This window comes from Erpetoichthys calabaricus, chromosome 9, assembly GCF_900747795.2.
Source record: "Erpetoichthys calabaricus chromosome 9, fErpCal1.3, whole genome shotgun sequence".
Classification (NCBI taxonomy): domain Eukaryota; kingdom Metazoa; phylum Chordata; class Cladistia; order Polypteriformes; family Polypteridae; genus Erpetoichthys; species Erpetoichthys calabaricus.
Genome location: NC_041402.2, coordinates 69,259,429 through 69,279,862, shown reverse-complemented (window position 1 = coordinate 69,279,862; position 20,434 = coordinate 69,259,429). Strand labels below are relative to the sequence as shown.

Below are 20,434 nucleotides of genomic sequence, written 5' to 3'. Positions count from 1 at the left end.
GGAAATCAAAGGGCTATAGTCCATTTTAAACTGATCTTCCCTCATGCAGTCACAGAAAGGGCATAAGAGGAATCTTATAAAAAAATAATGTGACTCTCATCATTAAGTGATATGCATTCTGGGCCCCTAATAGGTATACTGGAGGCTGTGAAAATGCTCCCTACCATTAGCTGAAAAAGTGCAGTGTGTGAACTTGCTTTTTCAGGCCTAGAACACATCTTTAATACTATAAGGGCATCCTTAATGGTCCAAGCGTGACAAATTTTAATGCAGCTGTATACACATATCACTGGCTGTGGTTACATAAAGGTGTATGATGCTGTAAAGGATATATCTCAGAATAACCCTGAAAGCCAAACTGATGATATTTTTGACAGAAAAGCTGATGGGGTCTAAATTAGGTCCAAAAACAAAATTTGCAAATGCAGTACTAATGTAATGTTTCAGTTAATTTTATGATAAAATACTTTTGTGTACATTGGAAGAACACCATGCATCAGCATGACATAATCCTTTACAATCCATCTATTTGCTAAACTATTCTCTTCCCAGATGCCAGTTGTGTTTATATTGTTGAAGAAGACTGAGTGCTATACACTCTTGTACAACTTTGTCCAGTCCACAGCTGGTACCTCAAAGCCCTGTTTTGTCCTTTAAGGAAATACTTTCTTACTGGCACTTGCCCTGTCAAATCTGCAACACAAAGTCTGCTCTTCACAGTAGAAACTGAGACTTTTCAACAACTGTTAAGCTGTGCTTGAAGCTGTTGTGCTGTGAGGTGCCTATCACACAAGCTGGTGACCCTCAGAAATTTGTCTTCTTAATTGAGTTGTGACATTGGGTCTGCCAAGACTCTTCCTATCAGAGTTTCGTCCAGTTTTCAATTGCCTTTGGATTGTGTGGGACACTGTTCTCACTGACACTTTGATTTATTTTTTCCGTTTCTCTAAATGAAATGATAGATAGATAGATAGATAGATAGATAGATAGATAGATAGATAGATAGATAGATAGATAGATAGATAGATAGATAGATAGATAGATAGATAGATAGATAGATAGATAGATAGATAGATAGATAGATAGATAGATAGATAGATAGATAGATAGATAGATAGATAGATAGATAGATAGATAGATAGATAGATAGATACTTTATTAATCCCAAGGGGAAATTCACATTCTCCAGCAGCAGCATACTGATACAAAAAAAAAAAACAATATTAAATTAAAGATTGATAATAATGCAGGTAAAAACAGACAATAACTTTGAATAATGTTGACGTTTACCCCCTGGGTGGAATTGAAGAGTCGCATAGTTTGGGGGAGGAACGATCTACTCAGTCTGTCAGTGGAGCAGGACAGTGACAGCAGTCTGTCGCTGAAGCTGCTTCTCTGTCTGGAGATGACACTGTTTAGTGGATGCAGTGGATTCCCCATAATTGACAGGAGCCTGCTGAGCGCCCGCCGCTCTGCCACAGATGTCAAACTGTCCAGCTCCATGCCTACAATAGAGAATGCGTTCCTTACCAGTTTGTCCAGGCGTGAGGCGTCCTTCTTCTTAATGCTGCCTCCCCAGCACACCACCGCGTAAAAGAGGGTGCTCGCCACAACCGTCTGATAGAACATCTGCAGCATCTTATTGCAGATGTTGAAGGACGCCAGTCTTCTAAGGAAGTATAGCCGGCTCTGTCCTCTCTTGCACAGAGAATCAGTATTGGCAGTCCAGTCCAATTTTTCTAAGGGTAATAATTCTTTGTCTCATTTCATTTGTTAATTGCAGTATTCTTGCCATTATCACTGGAATTTACAACTTTCTACTGTGTAATATTGTACAAGTAGTGCTTCAGAGGGTATAGTAACACAGTCTGTTTCAACCCTGCTTTAATACAGACAGAGGGGTTTTAAGTAATCAACAGAAGTTGGGACACCTGTGCAAATTGTTTGCTTCAACTTGCAAGGCTCAATTTACTTTAATTGCTGCAGAACATCTTTAGGTTGTAACATATTTGTTGTTCACTGATGAAGGCCCATTTGTAATATTCTGCAATTTCCTTTTATTCTGTTTTTGCTGAACTAAACTTTAAATTTAAACCTATGGCAGTTTACTGCTTACCTTTGCACCATTACAGGCAATTCATTGCTTTTCAACTATTAAATCTGAAGAAAAAGCTGGAAAAACAATTGAGGGAGGTCACCTATTCTCCTGACTTGAAAGTCTAAAGAAACACCTTGTTGGGGGGGCTTTCAGCAGTGAATCTGAGGTGATGGATGCTGTGGAGCCATAGTTTGAGGAGCAGTCAGGTTTTTTTCCCACGCAGAAACTAAAACTGCAGAGCACCTGTTGGAAAACTGCATGAATGTTGCAGGGGGACCATGTTAAAACTGTCAGTGGTTCATTGGTCTTCTGCCATTGTTTTATATGTCAGAGGCAGAACATGCTGATCACTTTTTGTATGTGAGCTGCTAGTAGTTGCATTTCACTATTGTATCAACCAGAAAGTGCTGCACTGCTCCTACCAGAGACTTGGAAGACAGTGAATTGACATCCGAAATTAGATGTTTTTACCAGGAACTTTAAAAGCAAATGAAAGAGGTTGGGAAAACATATTTTGGCTAATCCTGTCTTGCCTGTTAGTAAATGGTACAATGTTGCAAACAGACTAGGAGATAAAAAAAAAAACATTGTGGTTAAAGACGAAAAGTGAAAAATCGCCTAAATGCTAAAGTGCAAGGTAGTGAACAAAATCATAGTCAAAAAGCAAGCAAGTTCTTAATTCCTAAATTACTGTTGATCTAGCTAATAGCAAGAAAATGATTTCTCATAAACCTAAAATCATGGACATTTCACTTACTGCACTGCCATCTTAAATGTTGTCTTGGCATGACTTGAAATTAAAAGGACTGCGTTGCTAAGAGCAAGTTAGCCTCAGAACTAGAGAAACATACCAAATAACATCACCAGTGACAACCAAAATGGTGGTAGAAGTATTTATAAAATTGACAATAAAAATTTAACAACTAGTAGAAAAATAACTAAAAAGGCACAAAAAAGCACAAAATTGAGTTCAAAGTCCCTAATTCATAACATATCCCTCTTTGCTTTTGGGTTTAAGACTAGGCTGATTTTAGCATCTGCTGTAGGCTAAACTCAGTACATTGTTTAGTTAAAAGATAAAAATAAAGTTTACATTGGCTGCTGTACACACCACAGTTGTGGAGGCATGAGAGCATTAGCCAGCTATGGTCTCTGGCAAAGTTTGCTTTCGACGTCTGGCTTCTTTGCTTGGAAGAGAAGTATGAGAACCTAGCCTCTTCACTGCTAGGGGAAAACTCAGATAGAATAACAAAAGGAGGAAGTAATAAAAAGAAAACCACTATCAGCTTCGAAAAACACTGTCAGCTTTACACATTCTTTAACTCCACGTTAGCTTATTAAAGCAGACATCCCTATATATTGGTATATTTCTCTTCTGATGTCTGCCCCTTTCCCAATTTAATAGTTGCCTCTCTAACGGAAATTCCAGTGAGTAGTTTCAAAACTGGTTCTTCTGCCAGATGCTTGCAATTAGACTATTTAAAAAATGTGTTGAGTTTGGTCCACCTGAGTAAAAAAGTCACAATGTCCAGATTCATTGTGATTTTTGAAAAGCTGAGAGATTGAATTTAACAGCTGTAACAGAAAACATTCAGTCAATTTTTCATAGTTCATTAAATTCATTGTTTCATATCCTTAGCCCATTTTATTTTACAACTGTTAATATATTTACAGAACTTGCCTGATAGTCAGTGGCCGAACTGCTCCAAAATAAACACCAGCTTGTCTTTTTCTTGACCACTGAATACACTGAGGAAACTGGATGTGTTAATACATTTAATGGCACCTCTCTCCCACCTACATGTGAATAAACCTATGAACTTTTGTATAAATTGTAAGGAAATGTACTCACTGTGTTATCACATGGACCCTATCCTCTGTTATAAATTAGATTTGTATTATACCAATTTTTTATATGTAAGGATTGGGATTGTAAGTTTACCCATTACATCTTGCCTGAAGAAGGGGCCTGAGTTGCCTCGAAAGCTTGCATATTGTAATCTTTTTAGTTAGCCAATAAAAGGTGTCATTTTGCTTGGCTTTTCTCTACATTCATAATGGCTAACACGGTACAACACCCTAGTACTAAGTTTACCCAGTAAACACATCTTTTTGAAAATCCAAACTAGTTTGCATATTTGAATGATGGTTAAACATTCCAGCGGCTGTACAGTATATATGTTCTCTTAGAAGGTGTATAATAGGTGTGAGGCCATAAACATATTCTTTTCACATTGAATAATTTTAGAAATTGGAGAGATTAGTACTGTGTGTTTTTTCAAAACTGATTAAGTTCCATATTAATTAATCACAAAAAACATCCTGTGGCCATCTTCATCTCACACACTTTTCTCATTTGCATGTCAACATTTGTGGCTACTCTAGCTTAATTTACACTTCTTATGAGTGCAAACACAGCAGTGGTGCTGAGCTTGAAAGACATGTTTGAAGTAGGCATCTCGGGGATGACTGTGACAAGCTACAATGCTGCTCTTTGTCAGAGTATGGGTTCTGTCATGCAGCAAGCTATTGTCTGTCACAAAAAGAAGCAAGCATGACTCTCTATTGATACATGTGTTTTGGCCAGTGAATTTTCAGTTGTTTACATTGTCCAGCAATGACATTAGGCGCTGAGGTCAGCAAGTCTGACATACCCAACGACTTGAAGTCACGTAATGTGACATCAGCTTGAAAGAGAAGGTTTGGTAATGGGCAGTTGAACTGCTAATGATATTCTTTTAACCATTATCCTAAGATGTTACAGTAAAGTGTTTGTGTCAGGATAATGATTTTGCAGGTTTTGTTTTTGTTTGTTTTGTGTAACTTTTGTATAAGCCTTTTATGGGCAACGTGTAGGTGGCCTGTTTTATTTTTGTTTCTGAAAGTTATCCATACCTTCCTAAGTGGCTGGTACCCACCCAGCCTATGTGAAGCAGTCTGTTTCTTGCTGAAGAGTGGTTGTCCAGTCATGTAAAGCCAGTCTTTGCAAGGAGAACAAAAACTGTGTTTTGTTGCTGTTAGCACTGAGTAATACAGTAGCTTCTTTTGTTTCTTTTTCATTTGTTAATTTAATGAGATGATGGTGGTGAACTTATGCTTCTCTCCAGCTAGTCAAGCTCATCAGACAGGAATACTTCTGTTGTGTCTCAGCATCTGCCTGATTCACATTCAGCAACTGTACTCCTTCCAACATATCTGTATTGCTGCCTGATCCACAGCCAATTGGCAGCTTCTGTCTTCTGTTTGTTTGTGTACTGTACAGTAGCTAACCTGTTTGCCAATTTGTCAGCTTCTTCGCCTCTTTTATCTGTTTAGCTGATTATGAAACTTAATGGCAACTGTTTGGCACTTCAACTGTCTGAGACTGCACTCAGTGAAGAGCGCTATACAAAAGTAAACTGAATTGATTTGAAGGAATAAGCTAAACAGTCCCAGCAGTTCCCCTTGTTATGTGTTTGATATCTCTCACAGTTTGTCTAGAACACGCCTGCCTTACTGTACTTTCTTGATTTTAATCTGTGCAATCCTTGTCTTGTGGTTGTTTTTGTTTTTATATTAATATTACTGTGTGTGATTTCATGTAGCATCTACTTGGTTTTGAAAATAATTTTGGTTAGGTAGTTGACCACTGTCTGTTAAAAAATGGTTTACTAGTACAATGAGTGTGAAGGATTTTTATTCACCCAGCCTGATTTAATGTGAAGGTCAAAAGTGTTTTTACATATATAACACTAAACATTAATTAAGAAAAACATTTTTTTTAATCATTTTTATTATAAATCCCATGATGCTTTCTGTGTGAAAGATTGTGTGTATATGTTTACACTTTATAATTAGAACCTATAATTCTCTCTTAAATTGTTTTCTAGGAAACCCTTTTGATTCTGTACTCCTAGTAGTTTGTTGGATTCTCATTTGTGTAAACTTCATTGTTAATCATTTATTGACTACTAATTTAATTAAGAATTTCAAAGCAGATATTAACATAAAGTTGGCAAAAGGTAACATCAATGGGGCTAAACATTGAGAAAAGTATACTGAGACTGTGTTATTTATTTTTATCCACTAGATGGCTACAAAGACCATGTGGTAAACTAAGTCACATGCACTCCATTCATTGATTACTCAGCTTCCACACTTTCAGATGAGGATTTTGAGTGTGATATAGGAATGTATGCAGTATTATGGTATATATGGTACAAAATGATCACATATAGTGGTTCCTCAAATGTGTTAGTTGTATGTTTTTTTAATTTGAGTAATAAGAAGGAGTGTTTGACCTTTTTTTACAAAAGTGAGTTTTTCTGAAAAAATGTATTCTACAGCCATGTTCAACAGTATAGCTTGAATTCCCTACTGGGGTAGCAGCATAGTCTGTCATCCCAGTAATATAACATGTAACCAATGATTTTCCTTATTATGCCTTAAAATTATAATCTTCCAAACAGTATGATTGCAAAATACTCCATGGTAATTAGAAGGTCGATTTGCTGTATTGAAATCTTATGCTGGAGCTATGAAATGCAAGATAAATCAACTATGGAGAATGTTATCTTAAGTAGATGAATAACATCGCATACAGATATACATTCTGCAAACAATAGCCATGCCAGTTTTTATTGTGCAAGCGTTCACTTTCTGTGACATACACACACGCTGAGATATTGTATGTAAAATATTGGCAATCCATACACACTTGCTGACTGCTGGAAACTGAAGTCCTGTGGATAGCTCTGCCATAGGTTTATCACAATAATGGGCTTATCCTATACTTGTCCTGACTATCTTATTTATTTGGTCTTAGTTGTTTAATGTTTAACTTTTCAGCATGAGTCCTGAAATGGATGTTGAGCTTTTTTTTTCAAGTGTCCATTTTGTGTTCTCACTTGATTGGGCAAGGGTTTCGCTGCACTAGCCTGGTATTTTTTTACTGCTCATTTGCTAAAGAAACGTGTATCAAGTCGATTCTGGAGATGCAGAAACTTTCAGCACAGGGCACTGTTACCGGACACTCCATCTACACAGAGAGATAACCTAGTACATTTTCTGACTGTGTCAGTAATGTATAAATATGGACTATAAAATGCAATAATTAACTTTCAAGTAATTTTATGGTTGTTATGTTTAGCTGGTAAAAACAGGTGAGACGTAACCCTGTCCCCAATACTGGATGACGTTTATCAGCAGAAGAAAGACTTTTTAATGTCAAAGTGAGAAAAGATCTGTGTAAAGTGGCCACATTAATTACAAATACAGAACACAAAATAATTGATCACATTGAGTTTCCATGCCCTTCAAGTCGGTATTTGGTAGATGCACCTTTCGCAGCCATGACAGCCCCAAAACTGTGTGCACATGTGTCTATCAGGTTTGCACATCTGAACACTGCAATATTTCTCTTGTATTCTTTACAAAACTCCTCAGGCTATGTCAGGTTGTATGGAGATTGTGATTGACCAACCTTTTTCAAGTCCAGCCACATATTCTCAATTGGATTGAGGTCTGTACTCTGACTCCACTGCAGGATGTTAATAATACTGTTTTTAGGTCATTCTTGTGTAGCACGGATTTAGGCTTAGGGTCTTTGTCTTGCTGGAAAACAAATCCTCTCTTGTAGTGCAAGACTTCCCTTTACTTTGCTGCAATCATTTTACTCTCCACCCTCACAAGCGTTCCAAGGCTTTCTGCAGAGAAGCATCCCATGATGCATGATGCTGCCATCTCCATGCTTGACGTTGGGGTTGGTGTGTTTTTGATAACAAAGTCACATACAGATATAAAAAAGTGAGAGAGACACAGGGAGAACACAAAAATGACAAAAACAATAAACGCTCTGCCCCATTGAGCCTTTTTATAATCCTGAATCATTGTCTCTCTTTCCATCTTCTGTCTTTCTCTCCTTCTTCATTCTGTCTATAAGTCATTACCCCAGTTCTAGCCTGAAGTATACCACCTCTTTGAAGCACCTTTAAACCTCTTCCTGGTGTCACTTTTAGGCCGAGCTCTGGAATTGGTGCCCTGTCAAAGGGTTCCCTCTTTTGCTACCCAGACACCAGGCTCACACTCCCTGTAGAAGATTCAGTTGTTACAGCACCCCCAAGACATGTATAGTCTGACTCTTAATGGCAGCTCTCTGGTTGCCTGTGGATGGTGTTCCCTGCATGCCACTGTGGAGTGTTTTCATCTGGCTTTTCTCTGGACTTCGCCACCTTTGAAGAATGGCCTAATAAGGACCAGCAGGCCATTGAAATCTTATGGTAGTTCCTTACATTTGCAGTTCAAGTTCAAAGAACCACAGATGTCTCTTAAGCTAAAGTAGCCCTGAAAGGAGCAGTTAGCCAAAATCCTTAAACAGTGCCACAAGAATAATAAGCAATTCCTGAAAAAGTTTGGTTATACTGCTAAAGGTGGAAAACTATTGTTTCACATGGTGCTTTGGATATTACACATCTTTCATAAATACATAAAGTTCTGAAAATATCGATTGTTTTTTCAATCACAGTCCATTTTATCTATAAGTAATATTGGACTTTCGTTAAGACTTGATAACATACAGTTTGCAACAGTGTTAATAATCTGAAGGAGAAAAATCTTTTTCATGGCACTGTGTATAAAATGGTATTGTATTTAAAATGGATGGTATTAGTATCTTGGAGTCAAGCAGGTGAGTGACTGGAGGAGCTCATTGCATTATATGAACAGATGCCCACTTTTTACAAGCTACTGTTTTATAAAAGTAGAGGAAATACATCAGTTAAACATGAGAAGAAGATGTACACTGAAGCAGAAGCTATGATTCTTATAAAAATAGTAATATTCAGTAGGTGTTTATCAAATGCGCTTATTATGTAAAGCTTTTACCTGTTGTTAAAGTTAACTAAGAGCATTTTATTGTGCTTTTTATTAAGTACTAGTCATTTAGCCCATTACAATAAAGGGCGCTAGAACAGTAGTGCATAAACATTAGTAGGAACAGTCTATATTAAATGGCAAGGGACTTTGACCTCATTCTTTTTGTTGGTCGTATTTTTCTTTCTTTCAGCCTTTCTTTTGTTGATGTTTACTTGCTGAGCTGACCGTTCTTCGTGGGCTGCCGCAGTGTATTGTGTGTCTTTAATTTTCTGTGACAGTAATACTGTCTTGTACGTCTGCTGGCTTGTATGTCCATAATATACCTTTAATTTTCTCTGGCAGTAATACAGGCCTGCGCGTCGGTAATATGCCTTTAATCTCCTCTGACAGTAATACTGGCTTGTATGTGGCTGTAATATGAGTCACTGTATTGTGTACCTTTAATTTCCTCTCGCACTAATACTGGTTTGTATTTCTGTGAAACGCCTGTAACTTTCTGTGACAGTAATATCACGTATCGCACCATGCCCCGCACATGCGCACTTCACCAGAAGACACACACACATGGACACCTGGACGCAGACAGGGATTTTATTAAAGAGGATATTCGCTACATAGTTGTTTTGCTCTGACGGTATTCTGTGTATTTACACTGAGTGGCCTCTACTGGTGCCCCTCTGTTTTAAAATAAAACAGTGCAGAATTAGACAGGGAATCTATGCTGGAATTAATGGATGTATAGTCACTCTCTAAAAGTTACAAAAATAAATTAAGTGGATCTAATTTACGGCTGAGTGTCATCTTCTTTACGCTTGCTTTCTTGTGTGTATAAACTCTTGCTTACTCGGCTATTGATGCCATTGACTGTGATATTGTATTTGGATTAAGTTTGCATAGCAATAATCCTTTTTGCTTTCAGAAGCAAACTTTAATTTGCCTATGTATATTTTAACACACTAGATACTCTAGTCTTTAAAGTATGTTACTATGTTAGTCTCTTAATAAAAACCAAAATGAACTCCAAAGCTTGAATTAAATGTGAACAGACAGCACATCTCCTGTTAGGAATAAGAATTTACCTGCGTAGCATCTTGTTATGCAAACACCAATAAAAAAAAGTTTCTACATTCCTGTAGATAGAGCACTACAAATGTTAACACTGCCGCTGAGACTTGTATAGCAATATATCATATACAAATTGCATATAAAAATAAAAATAAAAAAGTGCAATTTTTTAGTAGGTGTGCAACAATTCTCTAAATCCACAGTTTGGTTCATACTTTGACTTTGATCCATTGTTCAGTTCATACCTCTTTTTTATGGGGGTGTTTTATTAAACCACCAACAATCAGACGCAGTAGATTTACTTAACTTCACATCAATTAACTATGAAACATAAATAAATAAATTACAATTCTCTTAAGACCAGTCTAAGGAAATAAAAGTAAATTAAAAAATAAAAAGTCAGTCAGAAATAAACAGTGGTTGGCGCATTTAGTTAACTTCACATTTTTGTGGAAATGCTTCAATTAAGTTTTAAGTTTTTCTTCAAGAACACTTTCATGTCCACACTCTCAGGTGAAACACTTGCTCTCTGTACTGTGACAATGTCCCCTACACTGGAGATCCCTGCCACTGGGGACAGATGTTGCTGGAAAGGGGCAGAGATTTAAAACAGGGGTCAAGTGCATTGCTCACATGCAGAAAGTGAATACAAGTAATTGTTGGCAGTCGGGGCGTCTGTTGTTGAAGTTAGATGCAATGGCAGATTTGGCATCTTTCACAACTGCTGAATCAGAGTCACTCTGCTTCAAGGATTCCAGGAATGTTTCAGTGACATTATCATTGAAACTGTTGCCAGCTATTCAGTGCTCAACAGCCTGAACCATGTCCTCAGCTATTTTTACATCTTCATCAGACAGAATAACAGTGTTCCTCTTAATACTCCTGTCTGTAAGTGCTGAGAAAACAGCAATGTGCTGTTCAAGATAGCACTCGACATGTCATGACTTGAGTTCCACCAAATGAGAACATCCTTAATATGCTTGTGTGAAGAAAGCTAGATTATCTCTTGTTTTTCCTTTAGCACTGCTGCAGCAGTGGTGCTAATAGTGTTTTGTTATAAAGAATTCCAAGAAGAAAAGTGTATTCTGTAATTTTTTGCAAGAGATTACTCAATTTTTGTTGGTTACTAGAGCCTGACACCTTTTATTTCCCATAGTTTCAATGTAAGAATATTCCCAACTTCAACTTTTGCGTCGTTTCCTAGAAACATAGTCCCTGCAAAAGTTGAAGATTGACTATTTACAAAATATACAACATGCCCTGACTGTAAATAGAATATTAACTTCATGATTAACATGTGTTGTAGTGTTAACCGTGAAATAAGAAATGAGTATTGCAATGTAATAAGAGCGGTTGCTGTGGGTTGGGAGTGTCATAGTTCCGTCTTTCAGAACCGTGACACGAGACTGTGGATGTTTGAATCAAGGTTTTGGTTTTGGTTTTAGTGTTTAGGGTATTGATTAGGGCTGCAGCTATCAATTATTTAATTAATCGAATATTCTACCGATTATTCCATTGATTGGATCAAAAATATTTCAGCTTTATTATAGAACAATAGAAAATATACAAAAGAGAGAGTAAGACAGGTCTCATAAAATGAATAGCTAATTGATTTCCCTTTAAGAAAAATCTACTTTTTTATTGCTTAAACTGCATAAAACAATAATATCTGTCAAAAACTAAACCAGTTTTGTGCATTTATGCTTCATATTACTTTTTGGATTTTAAAGAAAACATTTTCCGAAATGCAAAAACAAATTCATAAAAAATAATAAATCAATTTCAAAGTACTTATATAATAATAATACATAAAAAATTGCCTTTAAATTGTGTAACTTAACTTTCAAAACTACAAGTTTCATGTTTCAAGTTCTCTTCTTGATAAGGCTTTGTGGCGTTTGTAAGAGGCAAATCCCCTGGATGATGTAGATGTGGTGTGTGTGTGCGTGTGTGTGTGTGACAAACATAATAACAATATGAAAGGAGCGCAGGCTTTCATAAACTGACTGCAGCATTTTATTTTCTGTGGTTATTTTCTGGAACAAAACTTAGCAAACTTAAGGACATCATAACTAGCCACTATATTGATTTATGTTATTAATTAACTATTTATGTTATTGATTTGTTATTAACTAGCCATAATTAAGGTTCTTTACTAGCCTTCATATCAGCTAAAATATTGATTTATGTTAAATGGAAACATTAATGTTACCTTGTGAAAATGTAAGAACAAATTGGTGATATCTCAAGTGCAAAATTGAGACTTGTAAGTGTGTGAATGTTGCGAAATTATTTGTCTTCATTTCATAGTTTTCTTGCTTAATTTCAGTATTGGCCTAGCCAGACTTAGAGCAGATTACCCACTGCTTTAGCATTAATCAAATTTATGCTACCATGACATCCTTATCATGGTTGTAATTGCAAGGGTCTTTGTTTACCTGAGACCTTGAACTGAAACACTTCATTTCAGTGACAGGAGATCTGAGCATTAAAGATGCAAGACATGCCAGCTTCATGACTATTTAGAGGTAACTGTCCAACGTAGCCTGGACTTTGTGAGTTGTGTGGGATTAAAACTGGAGAAAGTTCTGAGCCTACCTGTCAGAGTCGGAATAGACAATATTGAGTCCTTTTTTGAATTTATTTTATCTCTTGTCTTGTCTCTTAGGAGATGGAGCTGTTGGAGTGTATATTGCGTTCAAAAGTGACTGAGGGTCCAGAAACCTGGGATGGACGCAGTGCTGGTAGCCTTCGCTCTGCACTTAATCGTCAGGACCGCAACCGGCTACATTGGGATGATGTGACAATCATTGAGGAGGATACCAGCAAAGTGACTGCCCTCCAGCTGCGCCTGGATGAATCACAGAAAGTTCTTTTGAAGGAACGAGAGTAAGAAGCACTGAGTTTTCAGGAACTATTTCTGGGAACTGTGAAAATTTAGTCATATTTAACATTTTAGCAAGGAATTGTGGTTTTTATTTAAAAAAATATATTACCTTTAGATTTCAGTGCCACGAATTTTAGTGGGGATTAGGAGAATATAGTGCACTGCAATAGATCAACATGAAACACTGTCAAAAATTATTAACAGATGAAAGTCAGTCATGTGCCAGGCCACCAGAGGAATGTTTCACAAAGTGTTCTGGTTCTTTTCAGAAGTCTGCTTCAGGGTAAATCGATGCAAAACAAGCAGAATGAATCCACTTGACAGGTCTTCATTTATAACATGTTCATGGTGTGGTTTGTTAAAATACCTTAGCCAGTTAGTTGAATGATTAATGTAGCCTTGTTCAATAATAGTTTGTCTTAACTTCTGTACATTACAGTTCCCGTTTAAAAGTTGGGAGTGCAGAATGTTACCAAATATAAAGTAACAAAACATTCTTATACTAATTCAGGGTCCTGGGTAACTAGAGCCTATGCCAGCAGTACTGGGCACAAGGCTGATAATAGCCTTGAACACAGTGCCAGTTGCAGTGCACAGTCACATACACAGCCACATGGGCCCAGTTTGAAATCACCAGTTAAACCAACCTATATGCCAATGGGAGGAGTGGGATGAAGACTAGAACACTTGGTAGAAAGCACTTTGATACCTGGAGCAAAAAAGCAAACTTTGAAACCATGACACTTGATAGGTCAGGTGACAGCACTGCTCACTGTGCTATTATATTACAAATACAGTGAAAATAAAATTCACTTAAATCAGTTTTGCTCTCATTAAGTACATTTCCACATAAAATGTTAGTATCCTATACAATAATTATGCATGTAGTATGATTAAAAAGAATGTAAAATAACAACAAAACAAAGATAAAAAAACATCATGCAGTATAAAAATAGAAATATGTGTATGTTGTACATAATACAACAACAACAACAACAACGTTTATTTATATAGCACATTTTCATACAAAAAAAGCTCAAAGTGCTTTACATAATGAAGAAAAAAAATAAAAGACAAAGTAAGAAATTATAATAAGACAACATTAATTAACATAGAATAAGAGTAAGGTCCGATGGCCAGGGAGGACAGAAAAAACAAAAAAAACTCCAGACGGCCGGAGAAAAAAAATAAAATCTGCAGGGGTTCCAGGCCACGAGACCGCCCAGTCCCCTCTGGGCAATGTGAGAAAGGGTCAGGCTGTCAGTACTAACATTGTCAGACAAGGCAGCAAGTTGCTAGAGACAGACTTGGAATGTTCCTTGTTTAGGCAGACATGTTTAGACCATATATCCGCAGCTGCTTGGGGACTAGCTAGCTTTGATGTCAGTGGGCAAGCAGCTGTGTATGTCATGGATGTATAGAGTGCTCCAAATGAATTGTTAGACTAACTAAAGGGCTGAGAGGAGCAAGCAGGAGGCCTGCAAACTTCCTCCAAACCATTAGATCGCAACAGAGTTTTCCTGTTTGGGAAATGATGGATCCTGATGCAGTTTTTGGCAGGCAGACAACACTTTGACTGTCAGTTGTGTCTGGAACTTTAATAGTATACCGAGACTCTGGAACACAGGAAGACCATCTTAGGTCAGTCATTTTCCAAAGTGGACCACTCAATTTCAGTTGTAAATGAAGTCTGAAAATAGATCCAAAATTTACAAAGAAACAAAATAATATGCAAGTAAAGCACATCAAACAAAATTGAGTTAGACACCATGTATTGCATTTGGGTAGGATTGTGTTGGTTTAAGATGCATGAAGGCAATTTTTAATCCAATTCAGGGCTGCTGGGATTTGAGTTTATCCTGGCAGTTGTGGGTACAAGCAGGTGGCGCAGTGGTAGTGCTGCTGCTTTGCAGTAAGGAGACTGTGAAAGATTGTGGGTTCGCTTCCCGGTTCCTCCCTGTGTGGATAGCGCTTTGAGTACTGAGAAAAGCGCTATATAAATGTAATGAATTATTATTATTATTATTACAAGGCAAGAAATATTCCTGGACAGAGCACCAGCACATTGGAAGGCCCACTCAAACATATACCCACACTTACAGTCAAACAAAACCAATTTGCAGTGGCTGATCGGTATAAACTATCATGTCTTTCGGGATTATTATAAAAAGTAAGAGTTACCCGGAGGAGAACACATACAGGCACAGGGAGAATGTGCAGATGCATACAAGCGATGTGCAGGTGTTGGTTTATATCCCAGAACACTGGATACTTAGGTGGTAGTGGAACCACTCTGACACTGGGCTGCCCTCTTCTTATGAATTATAAGTTCTGTCTTGCCTTGTCTGCTTCCAATGCCCTTCTACTCAGGTTGCTTTGGCAGCTAGTGCTCAAGTTCTCCCAGATTCTTGTAAATCACAGAGAGATTTGCACCCCAGGAGACAAATATCTTTGCTGGACTGACTAGTTAATTTTTGACTGCTGAACTGCAAATGTCACGTGTAAGCCTGTGATCTGGCCCTGGACCTTACTTGACTACAAAACTGAAGTCAGTACAAAAGAATGGCTAAGAACGTCTGATTAACATACTAATATTGAGTCATTAATGTACTCTGGCTGTAATATGTATGATGTACAAACTATTACATGCATTAATACATTGACATACTGTAAACAACCTACTAAAGAAAAACTGTGCCTGCTTTATTACTTACTACACCCCAGGCAACCAGTAGTCTCCACCTTGTCATGTGTGGTTTTAAACAATAATCAGCCACACTTACCAGTGAATTTCAGTTCTGATGAAAACGCTTCAATATATACAAGGGAAATGTAAAAAAGAACACTTTAAAAATACCGTCATAAACATCAGTGGTCAGTAAGAGTTATCTTCAAAGTCCTGACATACTGTATAAATGTTTTCCGTATATCCTTGTTCTTAATTTGAAGCTAATTACTGCCTTTTTTACTTGTATTGATTAGTTAGTCTAGGTTTCCTTCTTCATTTTCCCTGTTTCTTTTATTTTAAACTTGCCAAAAACTATTCTACATTTTAATAAAGTAGAAGAAGGATGTTGAATTCTTTCCTTGCAATTCACAGAACTGCACTGGCATAAATTTAAGGAAAAATGACAATATATGTTTTATACAGTTCTCTGTAGGGAAGACAAGTTCTGTGTTCACCAAATAGAAATATTCAATAAAGCGATGCTAATCCTAAGGAAATAATAAAAACTTTTTTTAATCAGATCTCCTGTTCCCACTCCCACAAAATAGTCCGGATAGTAGTCATTAATGAGTGATTGTATGAGATGAGCTAGCAGGTTTAGCTCAGTTTTTAATAAAGTCTATTCCTCTGTCTGATTCTGTATTAGCAGTTGCTGTGTTTTATGTGTAGCGATATGTATAACATTGTTGCAAACAGTAATGTGTACAATAGTCCAGCAGTAACTTCACAGTACTTATTAAAATGTGTTTTTTCCAAGCTGCATACTATACATTTTGAAAACTAATTAGAACATTTTCAGGAAGCTTATGTTCTCCTTTAGAGTGCAGATACCACCATAGATGATTTCACACTATATACAAGCTTTTATTATGTGCTATAAATGTAAAAATAAGGAAAACCCATCACTTAAACTTTCACCTCATTACATCAAATGACATCTCTTTTATCTCTTTTTTAAGTGCTTGAAATATTAGAATGTTACTGTATACATTAACACTGTAATCAGAACATAAGAATAACCCAGAGAATAACTCTGCTCTGCATCCCATTGTAGCACCCAGTGATATTTACCATGTTTCTAACGCTGGTGTAAAGCCTTACAGCACTTTGTGAGAATTGCTGATGACGATGAGTGCACTTTGTACATTTTCATATGTTCTTTTTTATGTTTTTCTCCTGTCACAGTTTAGAAGCATGCTATTAACTCACACTAATGAATGCCATCTAATAATGGTAATGGACTCTGAATGGTGTGGCCATTATGAGCAAAAGGCATCTCTGGGGTGCTGCTATTACTGATTTAGTGAAAAGCATTTAGGGACGAATAACTCTGTTCTCCCTCATTAGCTCACAGGAAGGGTGTTCAAATAAGGTGCATTTTAAGCAAAACAAAATCAATAAATTGACAGAATATACACAAATACTAAATTGATATTTGAATGAAAGAGCAGAACAAGGAAGAAAAGAAGGTGGGGAGGGTTCGTAGCCACTTAGGTTTACAATGCATTTTAAACTCAGAACTCTCCTAGTAATCAAGTGACAAGCTTAAATGTCCTTTTCACAGTTAACATATCTTAAATGCATGAAACCACAGCAATCCCAGAGCAACTCTCATTGTTTTTTTGGACAGCTTAATTTGCAGGCAATGGCTGCCAGCAGTTGCACCAGTTGAAACATTCCCAGCCCATCAGAATAAAAATACATTGGACATGGATGGTGTTTGGCTTAAATTTCTATGCTGAGCTCTGTCATAGGCAACAGAGTCCAGACAGCCATGTGAACAGCAGTATGAAGCTACAGCTTTGGACTGTGCACAGTAAGAAAAAGATTGGGAATCAATTTTTAAATCCTTTAGGGCAAACATGGTGAAATTCATAACAAATTATGATTAGTTTTATTCATCTCTCACAATCCTCTGACTGTCTCTAAAGAGACTTTTTGATAATTCATTGCCTAATTAATATACAGTCAGTTCCATAAATATTTGGACAGTGACACAATTTTCATTAATTTGGCTCTGTACACCACCACAGTGGAATTGAAACAAAGCAATCAAGATGTGATTGAAGTATAGACTTCCAGCTTTAATTTAAGTGATTTAACAAAAATATTGTATGAGCTGTTTAGAAAAGACAGACATTTTTGTACATGGTTTTCAGGGGATAAAAATTATTTGGACAAACTAACATAATCATGAATATAACAATCATTTTCAATACTTGATTGAAAATTCTTTTTAGTCAATGACTGCCTGAAGTCTGGTACCTATGGCCATCTCCAAGTGCTGCTTTTCCACTCTAGTACTGCTTTGCCAGGCCTTTACTACAGCTGTCTTCAGTTGCTGCTTGTTCTGCCATCAGTTTGAAATGCATCTCCAATTGGGTTGAGGTCAGTTGATTGACTTGGCTTTTAAAGAATATTTCACGTCCTTGCCATGACAAGCTCTTGGTTTGTTTTTGCAGTATGTTTTGGCTGATTGTCCATCTGTCCTGTGAAGTGTCATCCTATCGGTTTTTCAGCATTTAGCTGAATCTGAGCAGATAGTATAGCCCTATACTGTACACTTCAGAAATCATCCTGCTACTTCTGCCAGCAGTCATACAATCAGTAAACACTAATGACTCACCTCCATTCACAGCCATGCATGATAATGCCATAAAACTGCCTCCACCATGTTTCACAGAGGATGTGAATTCATCGAATCATGAGCCATTTCCTCTTGTCTCTTTCTAACATTATGGTACATATTGATCTTAGTTTCCTTTGTCTAAGAAAAAATGGTCCAGAACAGAACAAGCTTTTCAAAATGTTTTCTGTCAAAGTCTAATCTGTCCTTCCTATGCTTGAGGTTTATCAGTGGTTTGCACCTTGTGGTAACCCTCTGTTTTTACTTTTATGAAGTCTTTTCTTGATTGTAGACTTTGGCAGTGGTAGCAGTGATAAGTCTACCTCCAGGAGAGTGCTGTTGGTGTGGCCAAATGTTATGAAATGGTTCTTCCTCACCAAGGAAACAATTCTGCAATCATCTAGCACAGTTGTCCTCTGTGGTTTTCCAGACCTTCACTAGTGCATTCCTTCTTTTAAGAATGCACCAAACAGTTGATTGGACCACTCCTTGTGTATTTGCTATCTCTCTAAAAGGTTTGTTTTGTTTTCCCAGACTAATGATGGACTATTTCTACTTGCATGGACATTTCTTTGGACCTCATATTAAAAGTTCACAGTGACCGCTTCCAAATGCAATTTACAAAATTGGAATCAATTCCATGCCTTTTACCTGCTTAATAGTTAATAAAATAATGAAGGAACTGCTCACATCTGACTATGGAACAGCTTGTCAGCAAAGTGTCAAAATATTTTTGAGTCCCAGAAAAGAGGAGGGCTATTCAGAAAAATGGCTGTCATTCCTAAACGGCGCATACAATATTTTTGGTAAACCCTTCAAATTAAAGCTGAAAGTATACACTTCGATCACATAATTATTGCTTTATTTCAAATTCATTGTGCTGGTGTATAGAGCCAAAATGATGAAAATGGTGTCACTGTCCAGATACTTATGGACCTGACTATAAAATCAATGTACCTTCTAGTATTATTGTCAATTTGATGAGATTTCTTTTGACTAATTTTCCATTGCTCTTTGGGTGTCTGCATTAGTGTCTAACACACTGCAGCCACTTATCACATCCACTCAGATATCTGAAGTTTTATACCCTTTTATATTTCGCATTAACTTATAATGTCCCCCAAAGAAATAATGGAGAAAAAATCTGACATTTTATTGTTCTGGTTTCTTTTGTTTCACTTTAAAATTTGCAAGCCCTTGGGCTACAGGAAGATAGTAAAATGAAATGAACTGAGCTAATTAAGTGTCAATATGCAGAGAATGAAGTGTTGTCACTTTGGCATAATAAATTATACCAAGTGATTTTGCAGCACTCTTGGTTGAACATGAACTAATACATGACTTCATCAATGAAGTAATTGACTTGTTTGCTACATTGAAAGCTTGACATTTTTGTCCGTTCTGACAATGAATGATGAATGAGTTTGCTTGTAGAGTGATTATGCTTGGTTTCATGGAATATCTTCTTCCATACAGTGTTGCAGAAATCTGTTTGCCCCATCTATTTTTTCTGCATTATTGCACATTTTTTACAGTGATCAGATTATATGTCAAAACATAATATATGAGTGGCCCCAAATAAACAATAAATACACATTTTAAAAGCTTTTTGTTTAAACTGGGGGCAGCACGGTGGCGCAGTGGGTAGCACTGCTGCCTCGCAGTTAGGAGACCTGGGTACGCTTCCCGTGTCCTCCCTGCGTGGAGTTTGCATGTTCTCTCTGTGTCTGCATGGGTTTCCTCCAGGTACTCCGGTTTCCTCCCACAGTCCAAAGACATGCAGTGTAGGTGCATTGGCAATTCTAAATTGTCCTTGGTGTGTGTGCCCTGTGGTGGGCTGGCGTCCTGCCCGGGGTTTGTTTCCTGCCTTGCATTCTGTGTTGGCTGGGATTGGCTCCAGCAGACCCCCGTGACCCTGTAGTTAGGATATAGCGGGTTGGATAATGGATGGATGTTTAGACTGTTACCCCAATGGTTTCAATCTAAAATTTCTTAGAGAGATAACTTAATTCACATAGCGAAGAATGTGTATGGAGCAAATTAAAAAATAACGTAAAAAATACCAAACTTATCGTTTGCTATTTTGATTTCATTTACTTTAAAAATAATTTATTATTCTCTTTAATTCAAATTTATAATACTTACGTTAAAGCTTTCATTATACTGTATTTAGACATA

At 37.1% G+C, this 20,434-nt stretch overlaps 1 protein-coding gene across 3 annotated transcripts in view; it reads left to right on the top strand.

Annotated features, from left to right (window-relative positions):
• Positions 1-20,434, top strand: part of ccdc102a (coiled-coil domain containing 102A) — a 277,345-nt gene that overhangs the window by 167,213 nt on the left and 89,698 nt on the right. For all 3 annotated transcript variants that reach the window (XM_028809695.2, XM_028809692.2, XM_028809694.2), the window contains one exon: positions 12,684-12,904. In XM_028809695.2, the coding sequence (XP_028665528.1) occupies positions 12,684-12,904 (221 nt within the window). The remainder of the gene's footprint in view (positions 1-12,683; positions 12,905-20,434) is intronic.